Source organism: Lepidochelys kempii, chromosome 1, assembly GCF_965140285.1.
Source record: "Lepidochelys kempii isolate rLepKem1 chromosome 1, rLepKem1.hap1, whole genome shotgun sequence".
In the NCBI taxonomy this organism is placed as follows: Eukaryota; Metazoa; Chordata; order Testudines; family Cheloniidae; genus Lepidochelys; species Lepidochelys kempii.
This window is the reverse complement of record NC_136380.1, coordinates 138,764,236-138,779,677: the sequence shown is the minus strand read 5'-3', so window position 1 is coordinate 138,779,677 and position 15,442 is coordinate 138,764,236. Positions and strand designations below refer to the sequence as shown.

Here is a 15,442-nt window from a genome sequence, read left to right as displayed (position 1 = left end):
GTGGCATGGGGAACGGCTACTGCGGGGGGAGGGGGGGAAGCAGCCGCCTGGGCATTCCGGCCTCACAGCCGCCCTGGGGCCCGAAGAGCGCTGACGTCACTGCTAATGGCCTGGGTGGGGGCACGTGGTTTATTTTGTCGCGTCAGGCGGGGGGAGGGGCTTGCTGGGCCGCTTGGCACCGCCCCACCCGTCCTTTGCCCCGCCCCCCGCTGTTCGGCGCTCTCCTCCTGCGCATGCGCTCATCTGCCCGGCTGCCTGAGCGAGCCCCGGAAGAGGTGGTGGCCGGGGGCCGGGCTTGTTGAGCTGCGGCCCGCCTCAGCCTCGCCGCCCCCGTTCATTGGGCGCTGCCTCGGGGTCGTGGCGGTCTGGCCCGGGAGCGCAGCCGGGTCGCTGCGCACGCGCTCTGGCGGCGGCGCGGGTTGGCGAGTCTCTCGGAGTCCAAGCCAACGGTTTGAAGGGAGAACGAGGCCGTCTGGAACCCCCAGGGCCGGCGCGCGAGCGGCCGCTTCATCCGCGGCGGAGACGGCGGCGCCAGCTCCGCCGGGGGGAGGGGAGCGCAGCGCGGGAGGGAGCCCCACGCACAAAATGGCGAATAAAGAGAGTAAGAGACGGCGGGGCCCGGCCGGTGCCTGTTCGGGCTGGAGGGTCGGGGGTCGGCGGGTTTCTTCTCCCTGGGCAAGGCGAGGTGGGGGCGTCTCTCGGCTCCGGGTCTCTCGGGGCGGGCGGCGGGGCGGGGCGATCCCGGTGCCGCGGGGCTGAGCGGCCCGCAGCTCGCGAGGAGGGGAGCGCGTGGCCGGGCGGAGCCGCCGCTGGGTCTCGCCGCGAGCGGGCGTCGGCTTAGGGGGGGGGAAAATAAACCGCGAGGCCGCGGGTGTTTCCGCCTCCCCCACCCGCCCCGGCTCCTGGGAGCCGCCCGCCTAGCGCGCCTCTGCCTGTCTGTCTGTCCGCCCGCCCGTCCGTGCAGTGTTCGAGGACACGGTGGAGGAGCGTGTCATCAACGAAGAGTACAAAATCTGGAAGAAGAACACCCCGTTCCTGTATGACCTGGTGATGACCCACGCCCTCGAGTGGCCCAGCCTCACGGTGCAGTGGCTGCCTGATGTGACGAGGTGAGACTGCTGCCTGCACTCCCATTACCTGCGTAAACCCTCCTGTGCCGTGTTGGGGATAAACTTTTAGGGTGCCAGTAAAAGTAGAAGCTGGCAAGAGGGACATAATCTCTATTTAAGCAGTCAGTCCTGTCTTCAGTATCTGAACTATTCCTCTTGCTTCACCGCAGAATAAAGAGCTCACTGCTTGGAGTACCAAAACTGGAAAATCTGTTCAATGTCAAAAGCCTTTACCTCCATTAACATGGGTTTACCATAGCAGGGGCTGATGTCAAAATGCCTCCACTTAAAGTATGTGCGCATAGAAGTCTTATTTATACTATTCAAGCAATAGTGACAAACGCTCTAAAAGACGGATGTCAGTTTTGTTAAAGATGTTCTTGTCAGATTTACTGATGTCAAGAACACCTGGAGTTCAACTTGTAAACATATATGTTGATATGCCTAATATGGTAGGGAAAAGTGTTTTCCCCAATTAATCTGTAGTCTCCCATAGAAACTGGGATGATAGAGAAGAACTTTGCCTCTAAAAAATATTTACAAGTATAGTATAACTGTGTTCAACTTTTTGTAACACCGTCTGTTTTATTGAACAGGCCTGAAGGAAAGGATTATGCCCTTCATTGGCTAGTGTTGGGAACACATACCTCCGATGAACAAAACCATTTGGTTGTTGCAAGGGTCCAGATTCCTAATGATGATGCTCAGTTTGATGCTTCTCACTATGATAGTGAGAAGGGAGGTGAGTATTGCAGGGATTTTTAGATTGTGGTGTTCTAGCAGCAGTGTTAAACAGTACATATCTTGTTCAATTGCGTTCTAACTTTAACTTTAAAAATATTTTTCTTAAGAGTCTATTTGTATACTAAACTTGTTTATTGTATATAACAGTGACTCTCAACCTTTCCAGACTACTGTATGCCTTTCAGGAGACTGATTTGTCTTGCATAACCCAAATTTCACCTCCCTTAAAAGACTACTTGCTTACAAAATCAGACGTAAAAATACAAAAGTATCACAGAACACTGTAACTGAAAAATTGATTATTTTCTTATCTTTACCATATAATTTATAAAGTAAATCTATTGGAGTATAAATATTTTACTTACCTTTCCGTCTCTAGTATATAGAGCGGTATACACAAGTCAATGTCTGTATTTTAGTTTGTACTAACCTCGCTAGTGCATTTTATGTAGCCTGTTATAAAACTAGGCAAATATCTAGATGAGTTGATGTACCCCCTGGAAGACCTCTGCATACCCCCATGGATACGAGTGCCACTGGTAGTTCTAGAGCTGGGGTGCACACACCCCCTAAGGGGTGTGTGATTCCCTTTCTGGGGGTGTGAGACATGCCAGCTTTTTTTAGAAGGTAAATCGTCGAAAACACAAATTAAGCACAGGCACATAAGTACAACTACTTTGTTTCATCAAATCTATGTATTTATTAACAGCATACGTTTTTTAACCGTTACTGTAATATACAAACAACAAATATGTCTAGGTTTAAAGAACTGACCTACTTCAACGATTTTTGATAAGGGGTGCAAGGACATATTTTGAGAACCAAAGGGGTGCAGACTGCAGTAAAAGTTAAGAACCACTATTCTAGAGCCTTAATATATTTTACACTGACCCTTTTTAAAAAAATCTGAAAGCTGATAACAATTCACGTTAAGTCAGTATTGGAGAACCTCCTGCAAAAGTCTTCTATGGTAACTCCTCACTTAACATTGTAGTTATCTTCCTGAAAAAAAGCAATTTTAAGTGAAACGACGTTAAATGAATCCAATTTCCCCATAAGATTAAATGTAAATGTGGGGGGGTTAGGTTCCAAGGACATTTTTGGGGGGCAGACAAAAGGCATTATGTACTGTACCGTACTGTGGTTGGGAGGTGCCCCTGGCTTACCCACTCAGGCACATCCCGCTGCTGGCGAGGACACTAGGAAGTACCTTGCACAGCAACAGCGACAGCTTTCCCCCAGAAGAACAGGTGCCGACTTTGCCAGGGGATGCTCCAGGCCTGCCTCTTCCCACCCCCACTCCACCTCCTCTCTGGAGCATGCCACGTCCCTGCTCCTCCCCCTCTTTCCCAGCACTTCCCTGCCACCAAACAGCTGTTTGACTGCGCTTAGGACTTTCTTGGAGGGAGAGGGAGGAGGTGGAGAAGAGGAACTTGTTCAATGCTCCCTTGCAAAGTCGCTGCTCTTTGACAGAATCTTACAAGCAGTGGACAGAGCAGGCAGCCAAGTGATGTTCTAAGGGAGCATTGCACAACTTTAAACAAGCATGTTCCCTAATGGAGCAGTGACGTAACTTCGAAACAACATTAAGCGGGAGGACGTTAAGTGAAGAGTTACTGTATTGGACATAAATGTTGACTTCATTAGCTCTTTCATTTGTGACACTAAAGCAAACTGGTAGACTAGCTTGAGCAAGAGATGTACCCCTCTGAGGGTGTTACGGCTGGTCACTACTTATTGTGATGACCTGTTCAGTTTAAGAATACTTCGCTGCTATCAAGATAAGATCACTTTTAAGATTTTATATTAAAGGGGTGTAATGTATTTAATCTTCCATGTGACTTGTATTACTACATTAAACAACTTGCGATTATGAAAAGCCTGAGAACACTGGCTTAACACACTTGAAATAGTTCACTTGATTTTAACCAAAAACTTTTTTTTATATGTATTTAAAAAAAAATCTAGAATTTGGTGGCTTTGGATCTGTAACTGGTAAAATTGAAACTGAAATTAAAATTAACCATGAAGGTGAAGTAAATCGTGCTCGCTACATGCCCCAGAACCCGTGCATCATTGCTACAAAAACACCTTCCTCTGATGTGCTGGTTTTTGATTACACCAAACATCCATCTAAACCAGGTGGGTCAAACTGCTTGAATTTGTATACAGTATCTTCTCTAGTATAACACATGTAGTCTAGAAACAAAGTGTAATAACATGAGTCTGACAGTAGTCTGGTTTATTGTATTGTGATGCAAAAGCACTACGTGTCTGAAGGTACCTTAACTCCCGTGCTAGTTAAAAACCATTTGGATTAGTTAGAATATGCTTGGGGTAATTAAGCTCAGGAATTTTGTCTAGGTATTTCAGACTTGAGGTGATAGAGCAGGAGGACCCTCTGTGGCTATCTTTGGCTATCATCAAGTGTCTTGTAACCTACTCTGAACACGAAATTGAAAAGCAAATCCTGTTTCTCCTTGTAGTAAGCATATGCAGACAATTTTGCAGTTTTATTTTATTTTGCAATGCAAAAAATAAAAATTCGATCAATTATAATCCATCATATTCATATTGTTTAAAGGAGCTCTAAGAGCTAAACAATGGTTTGGTTCTTTTTCAGACCCAAGTGGAGAATGTAATCCTGACCTTAGGCTAAGAGGACACCAAAAAGAAGGCTACGGTTTATCATGGAATTCCAATTTGAGTGGACACCTTCTCAGTGCATCTGATGATCATGTAAGAAACTAACTTCCTCCTTTGTTAATACAAAACAAAAGGAAGAGTTGCTGATTCACATGGCCTAATAGTATTTTTCTCCATAAAATCTCTTCCACTGGTCTTCTCCATCCAGCGTGCATCAAAATGTCTTCATATTTTAAATTGTAGATGTTCATGTTTCTGTCCTTTATACCCTGAAAGCCCGCTTACCATGACACATCATCCTTAACAGAAGGAGGTTGCGACACCTCTACAGCTAGTTAATGCCTATCCTGTAATAGCTACTCCTGGGGGAATGCTTCACACACAAAAATTTAAAAATTCTGCTTTTAAAAATTCTGCATATTTTATCTATCAAAATAGTGTAATATAATCACACCAGTTTCAATTGTTTTGGTAATTTATTTAAACTACAATACAGAAAAAAGTCACTAAACTATTCAGCATTTCCTAAAACATGAAAGTTGCAAACACTGTAGCTAATACCCTGCATTCCAGTTAAATTACATTACAGAACACCAAACAGCCAAAAAAAAAAAAAAAAGTAGCATTTCATTTTAAATTGCTCAGATTTTCACACACAAGTCATACAGTTTTGCTAATCATTGTCCTGGACCTGGCTGGGTACTTTGGGAAGTGCTTGGTTCTGATTGTGCTGACATTTTATTGACTGCTTGGTAAATGTTTTATTTGCCCTCAGTCTTTTTTTAATGGGTAAGTCAAATAAATCCTGAGCTGTAATCTAACTCTATTGTGCCACTTTGGCACAGGAAAAAAAATAAGAAAGTACATAGATCTTCTTAGCTGATTCCCTGACTGTCATTTATAAGGCTTTACATCATTCCGGCAATGTAGGGGCCTTAAAACTTTTACAGGTTTTATGCTCCTGGGGGAATTGACTGAGAATGTTAATGTTCCTATTGTTAGTTAACTGTTCCCAATGTGTGTTGGTTTTTGTGGTTTGTTTTTTTAATACTGGAAAAATACACCAAGCCTTTAATTTCAGAGTAATCTTACAGAAGAAAGGAAGGAAGAAAAAGCAAATAATTATGTGAGGGTGTTATTCTTGGGATTAGACACTTGCATCAAGATACTCCACAGCCATGGTTGCATATATGCCAATTCTCACAGATGACTTAAAAGCTGAAGCGGCATTCCAGACCTTGACTTTCACTCGGAGACTTGCAGAAAAGTAGCTCGCTCCTGTAGCTTTGGTAAAGGGATGTACCTGGTGGGGCTATGAAATATTCCTCAGCTGTTTCTCTGGCATTTCGCAGAAGCTCCTCAGTGCAATTGCCTTCTGTGATGTTATCTTCTCTGAGATACAGACATCTGTCCTCTAGCACTGAATCCATTGGTTCTACCCCTTCTGTGTTAACAGCATGAAGTTGATAGTTACTAGGCAGGCAGGCTGCTGCTACGTTGCTGCCTCAGAGAATGAGATCAATTTAACCATCAACAGCAACATTAACAATGGTTGCTTTTTCTTTTAATTTAAGTCTTTATTTTCAAAAATTGTTATGCTTTAAACCGTTAAATTACTCCATTTAAAAACAGTGTACTATCTCATTTGCTTAGCTGTGCGATCTTCTGATGAAAGAACAATAGTGGGAAGTAAATTTGAAGGATTTTGGTTTGAGTAGAATCTTACACAGCTCCATGCAAATACAGTGACAGAAACTTCTTGAATGTGTCGGGTCAATATCCATATATTCCAGGACGAAACTTGACAACTCTCTTCCTGATTATTGAAAGATACTGGATGTAGTCATACATGTACTGATCAGAATCAATCCAGATGAAGTTTTTAAAACTATCACTAGAGGCGAAGTCTGTTTTATTTAACTGGAACACCATGAACTGGGAAATACAGCCCTCTGTACTACTACTGGGTGCTCTAAAACTTTGGGATCATCCCCATACAGAATCTTGGCCTTTTTCTAGGCAGGCAGGCTGCTACATTTCTGCCGCAGGGACAGAGCCTGCCTTGTGCATAATAAAAAGCCCTACCCCTCCACACCGGTCTCTTGCTTGTTGGCATGAACGCACATCCAACCCTGCCCCCTGACAGTGATCAATGTCTCCCACACAGGCACGCACGCCAGCCCTCCTCCCCCTGCAGTGTTTTGTGTCTCTGAGGCTGGTCAAAGTATTTGGTGGACTACAAAAACTACATTCTAATAAAGTCTGGGCAGAGACCCCAGTAGGAATATCATAGACTTCTTTTGGCTTCAGTAAGTTTTCTTTTTATAGGCAGTTATGATGGTGGTGTTTAAGGGTATAACTTCATTAAATGAGGCTTTTTAAAAGACAAGAATGATGGTCTCAAGTTACAGAAAACACATGAATGCCAGCAGTGTGGCATAACTATGATAACAGTTCTAAAACCTCTGAATATTGAACTTGTATTCTGATATCAGACAACATAATTGGAATACAACTAAATTACTATCCATGTACTGAAGGATTTACACCAGGAAAGCAAGTCTGAACAATAAATTACATTGTATTAAAATGTGACTTTTGTCTGCAGACTGTTTGTCTGTGGGATATAAGTGGAGGACCAAAAGAAGGCAAAGTTGTTGATGCTAAAGCAATCTTTACGGGACATTCTGCAGTAGTAGAAGATGTGGCATGGCATCTGCTTCATGAATCTTTATTTGGATCAGTTGCTGATGATCAGAAGCTTATGATGTAAGTTTGGGAGGAGAGTTGGGGGTGGGGAGAAGCTGAGCAGTTCTCTGGAACTTATAATTATTTGCCTGCTTGTCAATGCAACAGTCTAGACAAGCACTGCACACTGCCTAATTAAAGAAAGATATCTATTCAGGCTATGAGGTGGCCTGCAATCCTAAAATACTCTAGCCTTCTGTTGCATTAAAGTGAAGTTAAATAACCTAGATTTTACAGCATTACTTGTATTTCTAGGAATCTGGATAGGAATAATCCTAAATGTGCATTTCGTTCTATTTGTCTTACTGTTCAATGTTACTATATGTTCCATTCTGTGCATTCGATGAAGTGGGCTGTAGCCCACAAAAGCTTATGCTCAAATACATTTGTTCATCTCCAAGGTGCCACAAATACTCCTGTTCTTTTTGTGGATACAGACTAAGATGGCTGCTGCTCTGAAACCTGTTCAGTGTTGTTTTTCTTACTAAGACTACATTGTAAATCTAGATCTGTGGTTAAACAAATGGTGAATGGGAATCCTGATTCTACAGTTTCTCTTGTGACCTACAGATTTTGGGTTCTTTTATGGTCCCATCGTTGTAGGTGCAAAGCCATGTTGCTGTGATCCATAGAACCCCTGCTCAGCTGCCATGTAATCTTGTGGGTGTCTAAAATCACTAGATGCCTAAATTTCTGCTGTAAAAAGTTCTTTAGCACCTAAGTTTCTACCTCCAAATATGTGCATTGCTGCCTTAGGTAGGCATCCGGACACCTAAGCCCCAGTGCAATTCTCAAACCAGGTGAAGATCTGTGTTGCCCTCCCTATCTCTCCTGTGGGCCGGATCTGGCACATGTGTGATCTGAACACAAAACAGCCACTTGGTTATGGCATATACTGAGGGGTAGGGAGAGAGTGTTTCTCAGTCGCGCCTGTTGAAGCTGTTCCACTTTAGTCCAATGAATGTTTGTCATATAGAGACAGTGAGGATGACTCTGTAGTCCAGTGATAGGGCACTTGCTTGAGAATTGGGAAACCCTGCTCAAATCCATTCTCCATAATCATGCGGAAGGAGGAATTTAACCTGGGTCTTCCATATTCCAGGTGAGTAACCTAACCAACAGAGGCTAAAAGTTATAAGGGAGGCTGTCACTGCTGTTCCCTCCTCAAATCCTTTTGTTTAGCTAAGGCTATGTGCCTCAATCTTAATGTATTTATCCTCACAATACCCAGGAATTACAGTAGAAGGGGCACAGAGGGGCTAAGTAACTTAACGAAGGTCACACATGGAGTCTGCAGTGGAGCAGAAAATTGAACCTAGGCCTCACCAAGTCTTATGCTAGTGCCCTAACCCCTGGATCACCCTTCCCCTTGATTGACCTGATAATTCTATTTAAAAGCAAGCTGCAAATACCATCAGGTCAGGTGGACTGACTAAATATTAATCTAGTTGCTCTGAACTTTTTCAGAGATGTGAGGAATCCAATCATAACTGTTTACTCTAACAAATTACTTGACAGACTAATCATTCCCCTTGGTAAAAGGGAAAACTCTTGAGGTTGTACAGTGAATGCTTTGTTTTTACCAAAAAGTGAAATACCTGACTGCTATAAATCTTCTAACTGATTAGTATGTTATAAAGCAGATGGGATTGTACCAGTATGGAATGACAAATGACTCTCGATCCCCACCCCCGCTTTTTTTTTTTTTTTTTTTTTTAAATGTTGAAACTTGTATACCAGGCTTTTCAGCCTGGAAGGAATGTTTTAGTCCCAGAGTAACGTTTGTTAACTTTGTACAGATATTTAATGTGTACGGTTTTTATGTAGTATGAAATGAGTGCTAACTTTGTGACCAGTGTTCATTCCACTATGGCCTGTTTAGATGAAGAGTTAGTGCGCAGCATACTAGTGTGCTGTAGATCCACACACCCTAGCTTGCTGGATGCAAACTGTTCATTTAGGCAAGTCTTCAGACTGGGTTGTTTCAAGAACAGAACTCTTGCTGCAAAAGTCAGTGCTGAACAGGGTTTAGTGTGTGAGAACTGGTTCTCCCTTCTAGCACCTTTGACTGGCATATTTTTTTTTTTGTGTTCTTCCTTTTTCCCACCCCTTCATCCAAAAAAGTTGGGACACGAGGTCCAATACTACATCCAAGCCAAGTCATTCTGTAGATGCCCATACAGCCGAGGTCAACTGCCTGTCCTTCAATCCCTACAGCGAGTTCATTCTAGCAACTGGTTCTGCTGACAAGGTGTTTTACTTATGTATATTTTTAACATGCTATACAAATTGAATGTATATGCTCCTAAAAGTGTGCTTAGACACTATTCACAAATGCCAATAAAACAAGTGCAAAGGGTAGCTAAAATGTATTAATTGAAAATTGTGTAACTTCAGAGGCTTTTGGAGTAAAAGTATCTTTTTTTTCCCCCCCTTTCCCTCACAGACTGTGGCTTTGTGGGATCTGCGAAACCTTAAATTAAAACTTCATTCTTTTGAGTCTCATAAGGATGAAATCTTTCAGGTGGGCACAAGAAAAATGGATAACTTGAAGGTTTTAGAATAAGGTTGTGCATATTGCTGAGAGCTCCGGATCAGGTGGGAATATGGTTTGGTTTGGAATTCTGATATTGTGATCAATTGAAATATATCTGATCACTGAGATCTGTTTCAAGAACTAATAGCTGAACTAATGCCACTATTAAGCCTTAGTTTAAGCAACATAGGTAATGTGAGTAGACTTTTTTCCTCTTCTCTCCCAAAGTATATTCACAAGTCTGCCGGCTTTCTAACTTGCTGCTTTAACAGCAGCACACAAACTGGCGTTTTATGGGAAATGCTTCATTAGATGCTCTCTCACTAGGGTTAAAATAAAATTTATAGGGCAAGTATAAAAGCCCAGCAGCTTTTTCTCAGTAGAATTTAAAATAATTCTTGTCTATGTATCTCTGCCTCCCCCAAATCCTTCAGTGTGCCCTGAAAGATAACAGATTTGGGCTATTTCAGATGGGTAAAGAATAGATTCTGAAGTTGAGGACCCCTCTCAAAGAAATCCTGGGCACCAGTTTCCTCTCAGAGGGTTCTCCAGCTTTGAGCACTCTGCACTAGTTGTAGCACGACATGCGGGGAGAGATGGTTGTTAACAGTAGCAGATCACAAGCCATTTATGGATTTATAGATGACAGTCAGCTCTCCAAAACCAACTGGTAACTAATCAGCCAGTGTAGATCCAGAAGATTGCTTTCATGTGCACCTGAGAAGATATGCATAGGGAAGCTGTCTTTTTGTTTGAGTCAAAAAAATCTCCTAAGATATGTATGATAGAGGTCTGGAGTATAAGACTTAGCTTGACCCAGACTCATGTTCCTAAAATATGTATTTCCAAAAAAAAATTCACAAACAGAAGGCAATTCTAATTCCAAATATTCCCTTAAAGCTGTGAGACTTTATTCAATTACTATTCATTTTATGTATGATTAGGCAGGTTTAAAAGTGACTTGCGGACACACTTGACCATTGTAGAAAATGGAATAAATAATACTGACCCTTTATGGTAGTATAACAGTTTTTAATGGTATATTTCTTGTGGTTGGATTTCTTCCATGAGGAAACTTAAGATCCTCTGAATTGAAAGAAAGCCTTGATACTGAGGTACATGAAGTGAGAAGTAGTCTATATATTTTTGAGTCTAACTTCTCTAAACTTTGTCCTTTTTTATTAAAAATGTCGGTCAGTTATGGCCGTAGCAGTTCAAGCACTGATAGTTAAAATTGGCAATGTTGGTCACATCTAAAGTTACTAGTTCAGAATACATGCAAAGTCAGTAACTTCATACTCCTATTTTTGAGAGATGTTCTCTTCTTACAGGTTCACTGGTCTCCTCATAATGAAACCATTCTTGCTTCAAGTGGTACTGATCGTCGGCTAAACGTATGGGATCTAAGGTAAAGAGTGATTCTATTCCTTTATTTAAAACCTATGTGTAGGTAGCAGACAAGTATCCAATATATGCAGTAGACTTTGCATTTGTACTTAAATTGTAGGCTTAATTATTTTTAGGGATAAGCTTTTTTTCTATTTAAAAACTAGCAAACTTCAGTGTAGGAATACTATGCTGTCTTTTTACTGATCTTTGCCAGTTATGTTGGGTGGGGGGGGGGAGAAGGTGGGGGGGAAAAAGCTTCTGAACAACTCTGCATGTCTTTCCCCCTCATCTTTTTAGTAATAAGTGATCTCTGCCCCAAGGGTCCTTTATTGATCTAATCTGCAGAATCTGATTTTTTCAGCAACCAGTTGTGATGACCCATGTTTGAGGATTAAAACTTCTGGTGAAGAATAAGCAGCAAGAGTAGGAATTGAAAACAAAGATATTTTCTCAGCGCGAGTGCCCCTGATAGGAGAAGGGCATAACCCTCCATTAGCTATTACTTTTTTTTTAAACCTTAATTCACAAATTGGCTTCTTGCCTGCTTCAGTGAGATTAACTACTTCAAGATTAAGGGTTTAAATCTACTTCCTTTAAACAGCATTGTTTTCTTTACAGTAAAATTGGAGAAGAGCAATCTGCAGAGGATGCAGAAGATGGGCCTCCTGAACTTTTGGTACGTATTTGCTGTCTTTAACTTGAAGACCTGTTGATGCCTCATAAGAACTTATATCTTTATTCTTATACTAAAGAACTGCAATAGCAGACCAGACCAATAATCTGTCTAATCCAGGATTTTACTTCAGGCAAATTCTTCAACGCCCCACTATCTCTCGGTACTTGATTGTGGCTCTCAACTGCTAAGTGAGTTTTAAGGCAGTGGTTCTTAATGCTCCTTTGTATAAGTGGTACGCAGAGTGCCATTGCTGCAGTAGGTCTGCAATGTTGCCTATATCCAAGGTCAGGTAGCGTCTAGAAAACACAGCTGTAGGTTATACTTTTAACTATGTAGAAACCAAAACTAAACTACTACCTCAAGTTATCATTGAAACAAAGTATAGTGTTTAATGTTTCCTAGGTAGATAGTCATTTAGAGGTCTTGGCAACTTAATGCTGCTATAAATGGCTGTGTTGCTAATAGCAACCTTACAGGAGGAAAGGAAATACTGTGAAATAGCTTCTTTAGTTCATGTAAGGCTCTCCATCAAATGATTTACAAGCACACTATATTTTGTGTGCAACTATGTGGGAAAACAGTTGCTATTGGTTAACTTCCACATCCAGTAAGAACTCTTCATCTTGCTTCTGAGTAAAATAACCTAATATAGAGCTTTATGAAAAGGCAGGAGGGTGCTGTGCCAAGTAACACAGGTAGCAACTATGCTTTTTAAAATGGTGTTTCCTGCCTTCTCCTCAACAGTCCTGATCAGAAGTGTGTGTGTGTGGGCGGCATTTACATGTTGTTTGTGGAGTATGTGTTAAGGCAGCTTCTTTAAAACTGCACCTCAGATCTCCACTTACAGTAGAACCTCAGAGTTATGAACACCAGAGTTAAGAACTGACTAGTCAGCCCCACACACCTCATTTGGTATAGGCAGCAGCAGAGACACGGGGGAGGGGGGAGAAAGGCAAATACAGGACAGTACCATGTTAAACGTAAACTACTAAATAATAAAGGGAAAGCAGCATTTTTCTACTGCATAGTAAAGTTTCAAAGCTGTATTAAGTCAGTGTTCAGTTGTAAATTTTTGAAAGAACAACCATAACGTTTTGTTCAGAGTTTCAAACAACCTCCATTCCCTAGGTGTTTGTAACTCTGAGGTTCTACTGTACATAGTAAAACCTTCGTTTTACTTTGTTAGCTAATGAGAATAGTAAATTAAAATATTCCACTACTTCAGTAATTGTCTAGAGATGTCTTGGGTCATTAAATTTGATCTTCTTAACAGTTTATTCATGGAGGACACACTGCAAAGATTTCAGATTTTAGTTGGAACCCTAACGAACCCTGGGTAATCTGCTCTGTATCTGAGGACAACATAATGCAAATATGGCAAATGGTGAGTGTCAAACTTAATTTCTGTATTGCTTTCTGCTTCATTATATAAATGAAAAAGGAGGTTATCCTTCTCTTAAAAAAATCTGTAAAAAAGACAGACCATGTCTCATGTAGGCAATCTTTTTCTTCTAACTAAATGGATTTAACTTATGACCTGAACATTAAGACTAATATTCATACAAAAAAAGTTATCTGTTATGACTTGTATATCATTTTGAATTTTATTAAGAATATGTTGAACTAGAAATGGCTAATTTCTAATATGTACCAAAAATATCCATTTCAACAGATGAGTTAACTGGAGCTAAGTTGATATTTTAATATCTTCAAAAGAAGGAAAAATAGATCTTCAGAGTGAGTTTGCAGATATTGCAGGTTTATGTTATGCTGTGCTATCCAGAATCTAAGCTTTTGTTTTACAAATGGCTTCTAGAACTCCTAATTGCAAAGTTAACTGCATTTTTAAGACTTCTGGGAGTCATGTTGGCAGTCGTTAATCCTAGTTAGTTATAGGATCTTAGTATTAAAAGAGGAAGCCCTACATTATGATAGAAATTGACACCACATGAGTTTAGCCAGAAAACCACAGCTACTTAAATAACATCAACTAAATGTATATACAGATGTACCTCCCCTTCTATCAACTTGAGTTTTTTCCTTGTAAATTGAAGGATGTGTGTTTTTTGGAAGCAAATTACTACTGGGATAGTAGTTTTAAAGTAAGACTGAAACTGGATATGAGATAGGGACAAAATGTTTTGGGTAAAGAGCTAAATGGATTACGATTAGCCTAAAGTGCATCAATTTCAAATATCGTATACATACTTTTAATATTAGTGTTGATTAGTCTAGCCATTTTACGTAATCTTAAAACTGACTTCCCTCTTTAAAGTCAGGGAAAGGGATACTTCTTTGAGAGCAGGATTATTTTCTCAGTGTCTATTCCTCAGTTCTGCAATCATATGACATCTAAGATTTGAAAAAATACTGTTAATCAAATGTGCCTACCACTTTTTGATACTTGTAATACAATAACTTGTGTCTCTAGGCTGAAAACATTTACAATGATGAAGAACCAGATATAGCAGCATCAGAACTGGAGGGTCAAGGAACATAACTTTCTCCTTAGGAATAGGAAGACAAGAATGTTGGGTGTTTGTGAAGTGGCTGACATTCATATAAATTATGTTATTGTTGGTTTTTGGTTGTTTTTTTTTTTGACTACTATATACATTCAAAATATTCTCAGTTGAATGTAATGCTTATACCAATGCTTGATTTTTATCAAGCACAAAGCTTGTATAGTTGAATTTAATGGGATATCCCTGATTTATTTGTTTTTTTTGGGGTGGGGGGGGCACCTTGAAGTGAGCTATAGCAAACTGTACAGCATTTAGATATTGGGAAAAATAAGTGATTGAATACCAATGTCTATTTTTAAAACAAGCTTGCAGATTCCTGTAAATGATTAGACAACTCAAAATCCTCACTTTTCCTAGACTAAATGCATAAATGTTTTTATCATATGTAAAATGAGCTTTTCACTTTTACAGAACGCTTCCTTATTGGCTTTGCATAAATAAATTTTTTTGAAGAAAATGTTTGGTGTATTAATTGAAGAAGAAAATCTTAACTACTGCCTAGTGGCAGTGCTCTCCAAAGAATAGGGTGGGTACCTTTCCATGTTTGTCTGCATAGATGTAGAAGGTTGTGTGGAGGGGCATGGGAGTTACCTGCTGCCTGATGTTAAAGCTTAATACTTAAACAGCTGTCCCCATTGTTCCCTCTCTTAGTATTTCTAATGATATTTAGTTATAGGGCTAAAGTATAAATGAGATCTGGATGGAGAGACAGATTCTGATCACAGAGGCACTTTAATGAAAGTCAAAACAAGTTACCTGTAGATATCTTCTTGGAAAAAGACACCTTTTCTTGTACTTGAACTTTATAAAGGACATCTTGCTCTGTGGCTAGATGGTCAACTTTCATATCCTTGTGTAAGTCTTCAGCAATGCTGTCTGTGAGGTTACTTTAAACCCAAAATCTTCATATTAAAAACAGTTGGTATTTAGGTATCATGGGCGAGGCCCCATACAAATATTATAAACTGCTATGTAGGAAGACCTCATTATTATAATAATCATTCACATACTTGTGGCCACAGTGCATGCTATATTATCTGGCTAGTGAAATACCTTTTTGTAGGATCCT

The 15,442-nt window shown here is 40.6% G+C and overlaps 1 protein-coding gene across 2 annotated transcripts; it reads left to right on the top strand.

Annotated features, from left to right (window-relative positions):
- The first annotated feature begins 325 nt into the window (after positions 1 to 325).
- RBBP7 (RB binding protein 7, chromatin remodeling factor) lies at positions 326 to 14,830 on the top strand. Of its 2 annotated transcripts, none has more exons than XM_073356104.1 (12): positions 326 to 601; positions 1,280 to 1,400; positions 1,706 to 1,851; positions 3,822 to 3,995; positions 4,477 to 4,592; positions 7,108 to 7,268; positions 9,372 to 9,498; positions 9,694 to 9,771; positions 11,115 to 11,191; positions 11,791 to 11,848; positions 13,122 to 13,232; positions 14,280 to 14,830. In XM_073356104.1, exons 2-12 carry the CDS (start codon positions 1,378 to 1,380, stop codon positions 14,346 to 14,348), a joined length of 1,140 nt encoding a protein of 379 aa, XP_073212205.1. In that variant the 5' UTR covers positions 326 to 601; positions 1,280 to 1,377; the 3' UTR covers positions 14,349 to 14,830. The 2 variants fall into 2 exon arrangements, with proteins under 2 accessions (XP_073212205.1, XP_073212196.1); XM_073356095.1 differs by lacking the exon at positions 1,280 to 1,400 and adding an exon at positions 965 to 1,109.
- Positions 14,831 to 15,442: the final 612 nt, after the last annotated feature.

Excerpts from the sequence above, each read along its gene's own strand:
- RBBP7 (XM_073356095.1), top strand. Across the intron at positions 7,269-9,371 it reads GATGATCAGAAGCTTATGAT|TTGGGACACGAGGTCCAATA; the intron begins GTAAGTTTGGGA and ends CATCCAAAAAAG. Across the intron at positions 13,233-14,279 it reads TAATGCAAATATGGCAAATG|GCTGAAAACATTTACAATGA; the intron begins GTGAGTGTCAAA and ends TTGTGTCTCTAG.